The sequence below is a fragment of the Phascolarctos cinereus genome, unplaced genomic scaffold (assembly GCF_003287225.1).
Source record: "Phascolarctos cinereus isolate Bilbo 61053 unplaced genomic scaffold, phaCin_HiC Scaffold_726;HRSCAF=1367, whole genome shotgun sequence".
Lineage (NCBI taxonomy): Eukaryota > Metazoa > Chordata > Mammalia > Diprotodontia > Phascolarctidae > Phascolarctos > Phascolarctos cinereus.
The window spans coordinates 46,041,301-46,055,634 of NW_027556098.1; the positions used below are offsets into that span (position 1 = coordinate 46,041,301).

At 33.2% G+C, this 14,334-nt stretch overlaps 1 protein-coding gene across 1 annotated transcript in view; it reads right to left on the reverse strand.

Annotated features, from left to right (window-relative positions):
* MORC3 (MORC family CW-type zinc finger 3) overlaps positions 1–14,334 on the reverse strand; it is an 80,369-nt gene that overhangs the window by 27,270 nt on the left and 38,765 nt on the right. The window contains exons 4-8 of the mRNA XM_020995973.2: positions 10,055–10,269; positions 7,827–7,974; positions 5,966–6,113; positions 3,191–3,322; positions 2,452–2,571 (exon numbers count right to left, since the gene is read on the reverse strand). Coding sequence (XP_020851632.1) covers positions 2,452–2,571; positions 3,191–3,322; positions 5,966–6,113; positions 7,827–7,974; positions 10,055–10,269 — 763 coding nt within the window. The remainder of the gene's footprint in view (positions 1–2,451; positions 2,572–3,190; positions 3,323–5,965; positions 6,114–7,826; positions 7,975–10,054; positions 10,270–14,334) is intronic.

The following is a 14,334-nucleotide window of genomic DNA, read 5'->3' on the forward strand; positions in this document are numbered from 1 at the left end:
TCTTTGATTTCTTCAGTTAATGGAAGTACAACCAGCTGGAAAGGTGAATCCTTATAGAAAGTAGCCAAAGAAGGAGCCCTCCAGGGATCTTAAACTGGGGTCCATGAATAATGAAAGGAGTACATGGACAGATTTTGTAGATCCATAATTTTCCTTATTATTTTGAAAAATATTTCAACATAATTGTCTTCTTTTATAATTCTATGCATTTTGTTTTAGGCACTTAAAGTCATTATTATGGAAAGATGTCCATAACCTTTACCAGACTACCAAAGGGGTCCAGGACACACAAAAAAGTTAAGAATCGCTACTCTGGGGTGTGCCAAAAGTTAAGTGACTATTGGACTGTTGGATGAAGCAAATTTTTAAACTATCACTTCAACTCTGAACCCTTTATTCAATGTCAAGTATGGAGTTTTGTCTATTGTCTGGGAATGTTGTAAATTATAATTACAACACAGCTTGGGGGAAAGGAGATTTTCAGGAGCATAGAGTAATAACTCTGATTAGCTGGACCTCTTTTCAGGCTCTCTAAGCTAAAATGTTTTAAATTAATCTAAAATTAATTTTAAATTGTTTGTCAGGTTTGTGCCTAAAATGAAGAGTACAGCATTCCCCTCCCCCACCCCATGAGTGTATCTTTACTCATGAGCTTTGAAAATTTAGTGAAGAGCAGTAGGTATGATTCTTGTTCTTCACTGTCACTTCTGGATCTCCGTCCCACCACCCAATCTTCCTCTCTGGTTCGTTCCATCCAGATACATCACCCTATCCAGATCCTAGTCCCTGTCATCCACAGGCTCACACTCCTATGTATCAGGTTTTTAATCTCAGCTTCCACAATTTGTGCCTTTACTCAACCACAGCCGTTCACAGTGGGGCTCATGCTCAGAGTTTCTATCACCCATAGTCACAGCAGGAGTAGTTGTAGTTGTTGTGGAGCCGTTTCAGTCAGAGCTGACTATTCATGACCCCATTTGGGGATTTTCTTGGCAAAGATAATGGAGTTACGTGCAATTTCCTTCTCCAGATCATTTTACAGGTGAGGAAACCGAGGCAAGGCAAACAGGTTAAGTGACTTGCCATGGGTCACACAGCTACTAAATGTGTGAATCTGGGCTTGAACTCAGGAAGTATTCTATCCACTATACCACTTAATACTCATCCTAAGATCTAACCTCTACAACCTATAACTCTGATATTCCCCTAAGGTGGTCATAACCTGTCTTTCCAGCTGTCCCTACAATTCACCTGTCCTAAACTTTGTTCTCTATCCTTGTCATGATATCCATTTACTTTTCCAGTTTTCCAAGACTACAACCCCTGTCTCTGGTCTTACTATTGTCACGTGAAAGTATTGACCCTTCAGCTAAACATCTTTGTACTGTCCTTGATCCTTGAATCCCTGCCCCATTGTACTATTCCTACTCATTCCTTTCCAAACCCAACCCTTGGTAATCCCCACAATCCACCTTCTCCCCACCTGCTAGAGTCACATAAATATGTTGTTATCTAATCTCAACCAGATCCTCACTGCTACACCCTGATCCTCTTAACTCTTCTCTGATCAAGTTTCACACTCCATCAAGGCAACTGTCCCAAACCTCTTTTATACTTAAAGCATCCTTTACCTCTTCCACCTCAGATGGCCTCACCCCATACATCACTGCAAAAACAGGTAATATGTCTCAAACTCCTCCCCAGCATGTTCTCTTTTCCTGTAGTTCAAAAGGATGAGGTAGACTCATTGTCACTGCTAACCCCTTTATTTGTGGCTTTGATCCTTTTTCCTTAATTCCTCTGGGAGTTTAGCCCTTCAATCATCCCTTTTCTCTACATAATACTCAACCTCTCCTTATTCAACAGCTCCTTTCCTGTCACCTAAAAATATGCTGAATCTAGATCTCCCCATCCTTACAAATCTTTCACTTGATCTAATCTCCCCAGGTTTCTCCTGGGGGTAGGGTCTCCCCAGCTTTCTTTCCCAGGATGTCTCAAAAGTCTTAGTTTAAACTTCAATAGCTTAAACTGCACTATTTTTTTCTTTTACTCTGAAGGCTTCTGACTGAAATGTATTACCTTGCAGGAAAAAAAAAGAATGGCATTTCCATTCCTTTTTATCATCATAATTTTGATCAAAGTTATTAGGGCTTAAACTACACTAAGACTTTTGGGGCACCCCATAAATTACTTGCCTTTCTAGGATGCCAGGGTTGGTTAAAAAGTCTTTCCTGATACCAGCCATTAGTGTCTTTCCCCTCAAAATTACCATGTATTTATTCTGTACGTACCAGGGCAGGAACTGTTTTACTTCTGCTTTTCTATCTTTAGCACTCAGCACATAATGCTTTAAAAAAGTGATTATTGATTAAATGCAGGAAAAATTTTCACATGTGACCCATTTAATAAACACTATAGTATAATTCTGGTTTTTTTTCCACAATCATTTACCTTTAACTGACAACCAACTCTTTCATAAGCTTTGATGAGCCGATTTTTGTGATACATCATTATCCCATAATGATCTTTGTTTCTGCAGTTAAATCCAAAGGTAATTCTTACCGTTTTAGCCTTAAAAATTTAAGGAAAATTCTGACTAGTGACAAATGCCTTAAGAGTTCACATACACAGATTCCCCAAACTTGCTCCCTTATGAAACAAACCAATAAAAAGCAAGCAAAAACCTCTCCATATTTAAAGTCTATTATGTCATGACTGAATTTCCCAGATAACTATACCGCAAAATGGTCAATTCTGAAGTAACTATGAGTGGGTCATCAATAGGAATCTAGGTACTAGTCTACATAATTCTCCTACTCCATCCCTATCCTCCCCCATTACTCAGGATTACTTTATGATAAAGGCTGTTAGAGTAGGGTGAAAATTGGGGAATATTAAGATGAGTAAAAAAATAAGCCTATGAGGTCTATTTCAAATGATATTCTTATATACAAAGACATCTTGCTTGAATCAGAATTAAAACCCAATGATATCATTGCCTTTTCACAAATTTGAGAATTATACTTTTTCAAGATGTCATTTTCCATAAAACTCTCAGAACCAGGGCCTAATTGATTCTTTTTGTAAAAAAAAATTCACCACTTAATTTTCCTGTTATTTGAAATGTTTTGCAAGATATAATCTTAGCTTATCTCTAATACAAATAATATGAAGAGTAATCAAAGGATACGGCTAAAAATTTGGGTCTGTAAACATCACGCTCAATGTAAGCAAGACTTTTGGAAACCAACTGTGTCTTCACTTTCTGTCCTCGTAAAATGATCTGCATTCTTGGTTTTAAATATAGTATACTGCAATAAGCCTGAAAAATAACAATGATTTCCATTTTTAGACAAACATTAAATTCATATTTACATATCATTATTGGTATATTTAAAAACAAACACATCCTTGGGGTTTTTTTCTGTTTTTTGTTTGTTTTTTTTTGGTGAGGCAATCAGGGTTAAGTGATTTGCCCAGTGTCACACAGCTAGTAAGTGTCAAGTATCTGAGGTCAAAATTGAACTCAGGTCCTCCTGACTCCAAGGCTGGAGCTGTATCTAGTGCGCCACCTAGCTGCCCCCACATCCTTGTTTACAGAAGAATTAGATCATCTTCAATAAAACAAATTCATAAGATACATTAATTTATAACTCTCATCTGATTTGCTTTTAGTGAGAAATAATCTTAATTCTTTAACTTAAAAATGAATGAGATTACTGTAATAAGCTTTTTTTAATTTTTTTTTTTTTTGGCTAGGCAACGGGGTTAAGTGACTTGCCCAGGGTCACACAGCTAGTGTTATGTGTCTGAGGCTGGATTTGAACTCAGGTCCTCCTGGATCCAAGGCCAGTGCTCTATTCACTGTGCCACCAAGTTGCCCCTTGTAATAAGCTTTTAAGGAAAAAAAATTTCAACTTCAGCAGTAAATAAAAACAGCACTTTTTCTTTAAATTATTTTATGGTGTTTCACCATTCATTTTATGTCTTCAAAACTTAAAATACACTGAAGAGTATATTTTCAAGTTCCTGATTAGTACTGTAAAATGTTAAATGTTTTCAAGTCTAAGCAAAAGTTTTACTGACAAACTAGACGTAAATGTTTTCTAATTATTGATACTGATGAATTACCAAACTATACAAAACGAAGCATATCCAAACCATCAGTAATTCTTAGCATATAGTTATATAAAAATATCTTAAATATCCACAAACTGACAGTTAAAATCTACCTTTGAACCTTCAGATCTACAAATGTAACAGTTCAATGATCTTTGTTTCAAATTAAATTAACACATTTTCAAATTAAAGAATGAAGAAAATTTACTTTAATGCATCTATATACTTTCATTCACTGAAACATTCCAATGGGGGAGGGGGGGGCATGCCAGGGATGGGTTTTTGTTTTGGAAAGTACAGGGCATAGTTAGTGGACTACACTGACAAATCCCTACCAGGAGCAGTGGCAAAGCTGATTTTATCACTGTCCAAGGAAAGGTATTGGGGGGTGGGGAGAAGATAAATGATTGTATGGAATTAAGAAGTAAAACCAAAGATTTGGCTATGGGGTAGATTCAGATTTGGGGAGGAGGGAGTGAGATGGAGGTTCTGCCAGTAGGCAAAATGAGGCTCTTACCAGTCAGGAAAGTAGGGCCTCAGAGAAGAAGAGCCAGAGATTAAAAGGTTCACATATCCCAAAACTTTTACATTATTAAACATTTTTTTGGCATTAAATAGCATGATTTTATTAAGGATAAAAATTTTTTTAAATGCCTTGGGGAAGCGGGGGACAGGTAATTACCTAAACAGAGAGCAACTGTGCAGACAAAAGAATAAAAAGATTCAAAACAAAATGATTCAATTGTTGAAATGATTAAAGTGCTCTGCAGATACCAGACTTCATAACTGAGAGTACAGTGTTTACAACTACTAAAGTAAACAAAATCTTTATTAAACTATATCAAAAGTATTCTAATAATGAAATCTAGAAAATCACAAATTACCTCAACTTATGATATCCCAATTTATTTATAGGCATAATTCAAGAGATGAAAATGTATTAACTGACAAGAAATGACTGAAAGTAGAATCAATACAAGCATCATTCCTCAAGCTCTATACCATTGTATCTTAACTGCAGAGAAAATTAAATAAATCTTGGAAATTAAAGTAGAAGGAAAGTAACACAAAAACAAAATCTCCTATAAACTAGATTTCTCAAAAATACCATTTTTGATGCCACAACTAAAAGAAAACTTTTATGAAGCAAACAGTTCTTCAGTGGTTCTTAAATAGTAAGAGGAAAGAAGAGATATTCAATGCAAAGCTAAACATTTAATATTTTTTTATTTTCAGATTTTTGACGTTAATAAAGAAGCTAGCCCAGAGGAGTTCAGAAATGGTATTTTAGGAGGGGTTTTTGTTTAACATCTGATCTGTTTTTAATATTACATCTGTGGTACACTAAAAAAAAAATACCACCCACCTCTGGGATCCTCTGAATTGGCTTTCTTAGTAGCTATTTCAACAAAGAATGACACACACTTGGGATATCATAGAATTAGCCTCAGTAATTCCTAAGTAAATTTTTTTTAAATCAATAGGTAAATTTTAAATTGTCAAATGTTTATGGAGCTTGAGTTTATTTTACCCCACTTAATGAAATGAAAGCGTTGCTTATCTTATCTCACAATAACACAGACCCAAATATATGTGTGGCCACATTCTTCGTGACTCCAGTAACTTCTTTTGAGTGTAATTAATAAATTCAATTCATGTCTAATGTCCCTCTTATTTTTAAAAAGTAGCTTCTGGAACTCTAAAAATGACTAGAATATTTTTACTATATATGAAGTTCACAATTCTTTCATAATTTACACTAACAGTTAAACTTTTATTGGTTCTCTCCACCATCAGTCCCCCCTACACTCCAACCATTTCCAAAATTAAATGAACTAATACATACCCTCAGGGAATAGTCACTTTCAGGAACAATTTGGTCCATTCTTTCTTGTTTTTTGTACCCTTTTTTCCCTGTTTCATCTAAATCTTCAGGAATTCTAATGTCATATTTATCTTTATCAAATTCAAATTCTGTTGTTCCATTGTTATCTCTGCATTTTTTTTAAAAGAGAGAGACTATTAGACAAGTTCCATTTTTCATGGTAAACCAAATGCACACGCAGATAGCTGAAAGTAATCAAAGTAGTCAGAAATAACAAGAATTTTTAGGGTTTTAAAAATTTATCATTTTCTGGTCAAAGCATATGAACAGACAGTTCTCAGATGAAGAAATTAAAGCCATCTATAGTCAAATGAAAAAATGCTCTAAATCGTTATTGATTACAGAAATGCAAATCAAAACAACTCTGAGGTACCACATCACACCTATCAGATTGGCCAACATGACAAAACAGGATAAATGTTGGAGAAGATGTAGGAAAATTGGAACACTAATGCATTGTTGGTGGAGTTGTGAAATGATCCAACCATTTTGGAGAACAATTTGGAACTATGCCCAAAGGGCTACAAAAATGTGCATACCCTTTGATCCAGCAATAGCACTTCTAAGGCTATATCCCAAAGAGATCAAACAAATGAGAAAAGGACCCACATGTACAAAAATATTCATAGCAGCTCTTTTTGTGGTGGCAAAGAATTGGAAATTGAGAGGATGCCCATCAATTGGGGAATGGCTGAGCAAGTTGTGGTGTATGAATGTAATGGAATACTATTGTGCTATAAGAAATGATGAGCAGGCTGACTTCAGAAAAACCTGGAAAGACCTATATGGTCTGATGCTGAGTGAAGTGAGCAGAACCAAGAGGACTTTGTACACAATAACAGCCATGTTATGCGATGACTAATATTGTTAAACTGAACCCTTCTCAGCATTACAAGGATCTAAGACATCTCCAGAGGCCTTGGGATGGAAAATCCTGTCCACATCCAAAGAAAGAACTATGGAAGTCGAATCGCTATCACTTATTTTTGCTTCTGTTGAGTTTTGTTTCCTCTTTCTGATGGTTCCTTCTATTGGTTTTAATTTTTACTTACAACTTCACTAATGTGAAAATATGTTTAATAGGAATGTAAATGTAAAGCTTATAGCAGATTGTGTGCTGCCTTGGGGGGGGGAAGAAGGGGGGAGAAAAATTTTCAACTCAAAAGCATATGGAAGTGATCGTTGATAAATCAAAATAAATTAATAATTTTTTTAAAAAAATAAAATAAAATGCAAAAAAAATTGTCATTTTCTGGAAACACTTTTTTCAATATGTGTCATATATATCTACATAGGGTTTGGTTTGCTAATGTTAACTGAATCCTCAAAGTTTCAAAACTGTATTTGAGTATGACCTTCATATTTCAAGCTGTGGATACCCATTTTAACATCCTGATTTCTCATCAATTAATCACTTGCTTCTAAAAAATGTGTCTGTGCAATGGTGATAACAAAATAGATCAACCCCACACCCATCCTAAAACTTCAAGCTCATTTACTTAGTAACCAGTCTCCCCTTTTCCTTACTCCTTTCTGAGATTTGGGGACCAGTGGTTGGGATGGATGGAAAGTGGTTAGCATGGAAAGTGACTGGGAAACAATTTGCACAAAAACCATAATTTTTAGTAATTAGTCATTAACGTCCTTCATGAATTTCTTTTAGGAAAAGCAAAACTATAATGGAGCCATATAATTCTGAGCACTTTTCAGTGTATATGCATTTCTATATTTTAACTTTATACAATTAAGGATAAATTCAATAAAAGTACTCGTAAATATTTCATTCAATGTACCAATAATTAACAGCTGATTTATACATTACCTCCTAAGATTCCAAATGATGATTCTCGTTCCTTTTTTACCCATAATAGCATCAAGTTCAGCCAATAATTTCTGTTCCGTAGAAAATAAAGAATGCTCCAGAATTGCTCTAAGACTGGCTTTTGACTCAGCTAAATTAAAGAGCTGTCGTATGTCTCAAGTTAAAGATTTAATATCTTCAATGTGTTTTAACAAAATGAGATCAATCCATTGCATAGTAAAACAAACACTATTTCCTCATTTAAAAAAGATAGTTCAAACAGAAACTGGATTCACAGGTATCCTAGAATTAGCCTAGAATTTCCTAAAATAAGCCTTTTTCCTTTCAATAATCTCTAGAATTGCTAAGAATTTATGTATGGCTTACCAAAAAAATAGAGTTATGTTGTGTCATTTTTTTTCCAAACCAATACTATACAGTCCTTTTTCCTTCTCTTTTAGATAAATGGACTTTACAGGTGCTGCACTTTTATTTCTTTGGAATATGAGCATCCAATCATTATAGTATTAATGGTTGGTAAACTACCAAAGAGAACACTATAGTTAGTCATGGCTTCTCCAAATACTAAGTATTTTCAATTTTTTAATGGCACCATACTGAACTATGCAGATGATTTCACCTAAGAGTTTGTATTTTTTAAAAATCAGATTAGTTTGTAAATATATATCATACACACACACACACACACAACACAAATCTTTAAAAATGTGTTACTGGGTGAAATAATAAGTAAATTAGGGGCACAAAGAAAAATCTGTCACATTTATGGATAAGGGAAATTTATGACTGAACAAGAGACTGAGAGGATCACAGGAAGTAAAATGTTTAACTTTGATTATATGAAATTAAAAAGTTTGCTAATGCAGCCAAAACTGGAAAAAAAAAAGAAAAGAAAACTGGGGGGAAATTTACAGCAAATTTCTCTTCTAAAAGCCTCATTTCTCAAATATAGAGGGAACTAAGCCATACACACACACACACACACGTATGTATTTTAAAAAGAGCCATTTGCCAATTCATTTGTAAACTGGTCAAAGGATATGAAGAGGCAGTTTTCAGAAGAAGAAATCAAAGCTATAAATAGTCACATAAAAATGCTCTAAAACATTGATTAGAGAAACGCAAATTAAAACAGCTCTGAAATACCACCTTATACCTATCAGATTGGCTAACGTGATAGAAAAGGAAAAGGACAAATGATGGAGGGGATGTGGGAAAATTAACACACAAATGTGCTGGCTGGCCGGAGTTGTGAAATAGTCCAACCATTCTGGAGAACAATTTGGAAATATGCCCAATGGACCATGAAACTGTGCATGCCCTGTGACCCAGCAATAACACTACTTGGTCTATATCCCAAAGAAATCAAAGAAAAGAGAAAAGGACTTTTTTATGTACAAAAATTATAGATAGCAGCTATTTTTGTGTTAAAGGAGTAGAAAATGAGGGGATGCTCATCAATTAGGGAATTGCTGAACAAGCTGTGGTATATAATTGTGATGGAATACTACCGTGCTATGATAAATGATGAAAAGGATGGTTTCAGAAAAACCTTGTAAGACATATATGAACTCATACAAAGTGAAATGAGCAGAAGCAGGAGAACATTGTACAGAGTAACAGCAATAGTGTAAAGATGATTAACTGTAAAAGATTTAGTTATTACTATGATCAAGACAATGATCCAAGACAATTCCAAAGTACTTGTGATGAAAAATGTTATCCATCTCCAGAGAGAGAAATGATGAATTCTGATTATAGACTGAAGCATTGTTTTTTTTTTTCACTCTATTTTTCTTGTTTGTGTGTGCATGTGTGTTTTCTTCTGCAACATGGCTAATATGGAAATGTTTTAAATGACTTCACATGTATAATCAATATTATTGTAAGGAAAGAACGTGAAACTTAAGAATTTTTAAAAATGAATGCTAAAAAGAATTTTTACATGCAATCGGTAAATATTTGATGAAATAAATTTGTATTACCAGCAATTATATGAAAAGAAATTCATGTGGTATTTGGGATCCGTTTAGTAACTTTAACTTTTTCATAATTTTAAAATCAAAAGGACATAGTCCAAATAAAGTCTCATCATAAAGACTACCTTAATTCATTAAAGAAAGCAATTTATATATTGTGGCCAAGTTGGATTTATACTAGGGATGCTTCAACACTAAGAAAACAATCAACAATAATTAATCATTAAGAACAAACATCCAAAAGGATATGGTCCTTGTTGAATACAACTATTGGGACAACAACATGTTCTGCTTTTGTAGATTCCAGGTAGGTCTGTGACAATAAGCCCACACTCATACTTTCACCATTTTTGGTAAAAATAATTGCATCTTTACCTAGGCGCATTGAGCCTGACTTGAATCCATTTCCATATAATCCAATTGGGACACGACCATTCATTGAAACTTTATCACTAAAGCCAAAACTGGAATCAAAGAGATTAAAAATATAAGTAACTGTACATAATACTTATACAAAATTCAATACATTTCATACAAAGAGAAACATTAATAGTGTGGGAAAAGAAGTGCAAAACCCTACTGAAGAAAATAACTCCTTAAAAATGAGAATTAGTCAGGAGGCCTGGAAGTGATTGTTTTAGTAATCTCAAAAGAAGAATAAAGAGGACAGAGAAAAGGAAAACACTGGGAGAAAATGGGAAAGGAGAGGAAGGATGGAGAAAATTATCTCACATAAATAAGGTAAACAAAGAAGAGTTTATACAACAAAGTAGATTGGGAAGAATAAGAAAAACCTGAACCTCACTCTCATCTAAAGTGGTTAAAGGAGGGAAGAATACATGTACATACACAGATGGATATAGAAAAGCAACTTAATGAACAGGAAAATAAGAGAGAAAGGGGTTAAGGAAAAGAGAATGAGAATAAAGGAGGGCAATTTAAAGGAGACATTAATTAGATGAAAAACCCAAAGAGGGAGTAGGTTAAAAAAAAGTGAAAGTATAATACAACAGGATGAAAGGAAATACACATGTTGTTATACTAAGTGTAAATATGAATGAGATTAACTCACTCATAAAACAGAAGACAGCAAAATGATTAGAAACAAGACTCTAGCAATGTTTTTTACAAGAAACAAACTTGAAATAGAAAAATGCAGAGTTAAAATAAGAGGCTAGAACAAAAGTTACTATGCTTCAGCTGAAGTAAAAAATGCAAAAGTAACAATCATTATATCAGACAAAGTAAAAGCAAAATCAGACCTAATTAAAAATAGATAAACAGAGAAACATTTTGGTAAAAGGTAACGTAGACAATGAATTTACATCAATACACAAACACAAAATATGTATACATGGACCAAATGGCATAGCACCTAAATTTTAAAAGTTAAATGAATTAAAGGAAATAATAGTAAAATTATAATAACGGGGAACCTAAGTTTACTCCCCTCAGACACAGATAAATCTAACTAAACAATAAGCAAGAAAGAAGTTAAGGATATGAAGAGTTTTAGAAAAGTTAAGATATGCTACTGAATGAAAATAGAAAGCAGCATGCCTATTTCTCAGCTATGCATGGTATGTATCTTCAGAAAACTGTATTAGGACGTAAAGACCTCACAAATAAAATGCAGAAAAGCAGAAAAATTAAATTAATCTTTTACTAATTATGATTCAGTAAAACTATATTCAAAAGGTCTTTGATATGAAGGTTAAAAATTATTTGAAAACTAAGTAAGTTAATCTAAAAGAATAGGTGAGTTGAAGGACAAATCAGAGAAATAATAATTTCATTAAAGATAATGAGAACAGTGAGACAACAAATCAAAATTTGTAGGATGCAGCCAAAGCAGAACTTAAGGGAAAATCTCTAACACTTTCAACAATTAAACACAGAAATAAATGATGAGTGAATTAAGCACATAACCAAAAATAAAAACTAGAAAACCAACAAATTTGAAATACTCAATGAAATGCCAAAATAGAAATACTGAAAATCAAAGGAGAGCTCACCAAAATTAAAAATTTTTTTAAATCAAATTAATACATAAAACCAGAAGACGGCTTAAAAAATAATAATAATGACTGATAAAAGTCCCAAGGCTAATTTAGTTTTTAAAAAAGAAAACCAAACTATTGGTAACAAAAAGGAAAAAGGAAAATTAACAAAGGAGAAATAAAAGCAATAATTATTTATTTCTTCCAACTACATGCCAAGGAAACTGATAATCTAAATAAAATAAATGAATATTTCTTAAAAGTATAAATTATCCAGATTAACAGAATGGGAAATGGAATACTTAATGCTTAATACTCTATCAGAGAAAAAAGAAATTGAACAAGGAATAAATGAACTCACACTAAGAAAAAAACCCAAGCCCAGAAGGATTTACAAACAAATTCTACAAAACATTTAAAGAACAATTAATTTCAATATTCATAAATGGTTTGAAAAAACACATAAAGAAAAGATCCTACCAATTTCCTTCTATGACACAAAAAGTCTTGATACCTAAATCAGAAAGATTCAAAAGAGAGAAAACTATAGTTCAATTTCCCTAATGAATACTGGTGCAAAAAAAAAAATTTACATAAAATATTAGCAAGGAGACTATGGCAGTATAACACAAAGATCACACACTATGGCAGACTGGATTTATACTAGGAAAGCAGGACTGGTTCAATATTAGGAAAATTATAAACATAATGACCACATTAATATAGTAGTGGGAGAACTCAATGTACCCCTTTCAGACCCAGAAAAGTTTAACCAAAAAATAAACACTTTAGATTGACATTAAGGGAAGGGAGAGAATTTGGAACTCAAAAAATTTCGTTAAAAAAAAATTTTTTTTCGTTTTTAGATGTAATTGGAAAAATAAATAAAATATTTTAAAGTAGGAGAGAGTTTAAAAAATGTAGGAAAAAAATACTAAAAATTTATTTTATGTATCTCAAAGAAATACAAATCATATTAAGGTTCTCTGAAGAAAAAAATTAAATGTTAATTGGAGACTAAATAACATGATGCTAAAGAATAAATGGGCTAAAGAACAAATCATAGAAATAAATTATTTCATTAAATAGAAAATCACCAATGAAACAAGATACAAATATTTTTGAGGATGTAACCAAAACAGTCTTGAGGGGAAAATTTATATCTCCAAACACTTTCTTTAACAAAATGGAGAAGAAAAAAAAAAAAGACCAACAATTGGGTATGCAATAACAACAAAAAAGTACAAAACTAATCAATTTTAAAACTCTAATTAAACAGCAAAATAGAAATCTTTGAAATCAAGTGATTAGCCAAAAATGAAAGTTAAAAAATAAACCTAGAAGCTTAAAAAAATCATTAAAATAAACTCTGAAGGGGGGGGAGCCAAATCACTAGTATCAAAAATAAAAATGGTGAATTCACCACCAACAAAGAAACAAAAGAAATTATTAAAAGCTATTTCACCCAATTATATGCCAATAAAACTGGCACCCTAAATGAAATGGATAAATCTTTACAAAAACATAAATGACAAAATCAACAAAAAGAAATAGAGTAGTTTAATAGCCCAATCTCAGAAAAAGAAATTAAACAAGTAACAAATGAATTGTCAAAGTGGGGGGAGCCCAGGGCCAAAAAGGTTTACAAGTGAATTCTATCAATTGATAATATATTACTAAGTAATCAATATCTGTTAGTTCCAATATTATATAAGCAGTTTGAAAAAACAGGAAAAGAAAGAGTTCTCCCATAACATCTATCTAAAACGAAGAGCTCGTATTACATCTTTGCTTTACTGCTTATCTTACTGAAAAGGCCTTTTATTTATCTCCATTACATGTAATACGGGCTCAGTACAATATGATATGCCAATAGCAGCATCTAGACAAGCTCACCATCCACAAGAAATCTCTTCAACTTGGATTCTGCACTGTTCTTCATAACGGTGGTAAATATTTTTGGCAAGCATAATACTTCCCAGTTTCATGTCTCTCTTGACATTGGCAGGGTGACCCCATGCCACAATGAGGCATTAGAGCAGGACTTTGCAGAAAATTGTAGTTAATCAGTTTATGAAACTTATTATCCTAAAGTGATGTACAGTAAATACAGATTCAGAAAAGAGTTAGGGGCTGGATCTATATCAGGAAAGTGGGGCTAGCAACAACCCTTCCTTCCATCCTGCTGCTAGGAAATTGCTGGTTGATTGTGCACACCTGCATCCTACAAGAATAACTAGTGGTATATAGATAACATATTTCCTTTAATTGTGCAAGGACAGCTAGTGGTAGAGAGATAACAAATTTCCTTTGACTAAAAGTGATTTACAGGACAGCTGAACTTTTAAACTTAACCCAGAGAAGAAAACATTATAGGAAAGCTGAACCTTTAAACTTAAAAATTTCTGAACTTAAAGATAAAGAAATGTGACTTCAGACAGTTTTACAAAATGTTGCTGGTGGTACAGGAGAATTACAAAAGGGAATCAGAATCAATTTGATTTTCTCACTATCCAAGAAGAATACCGA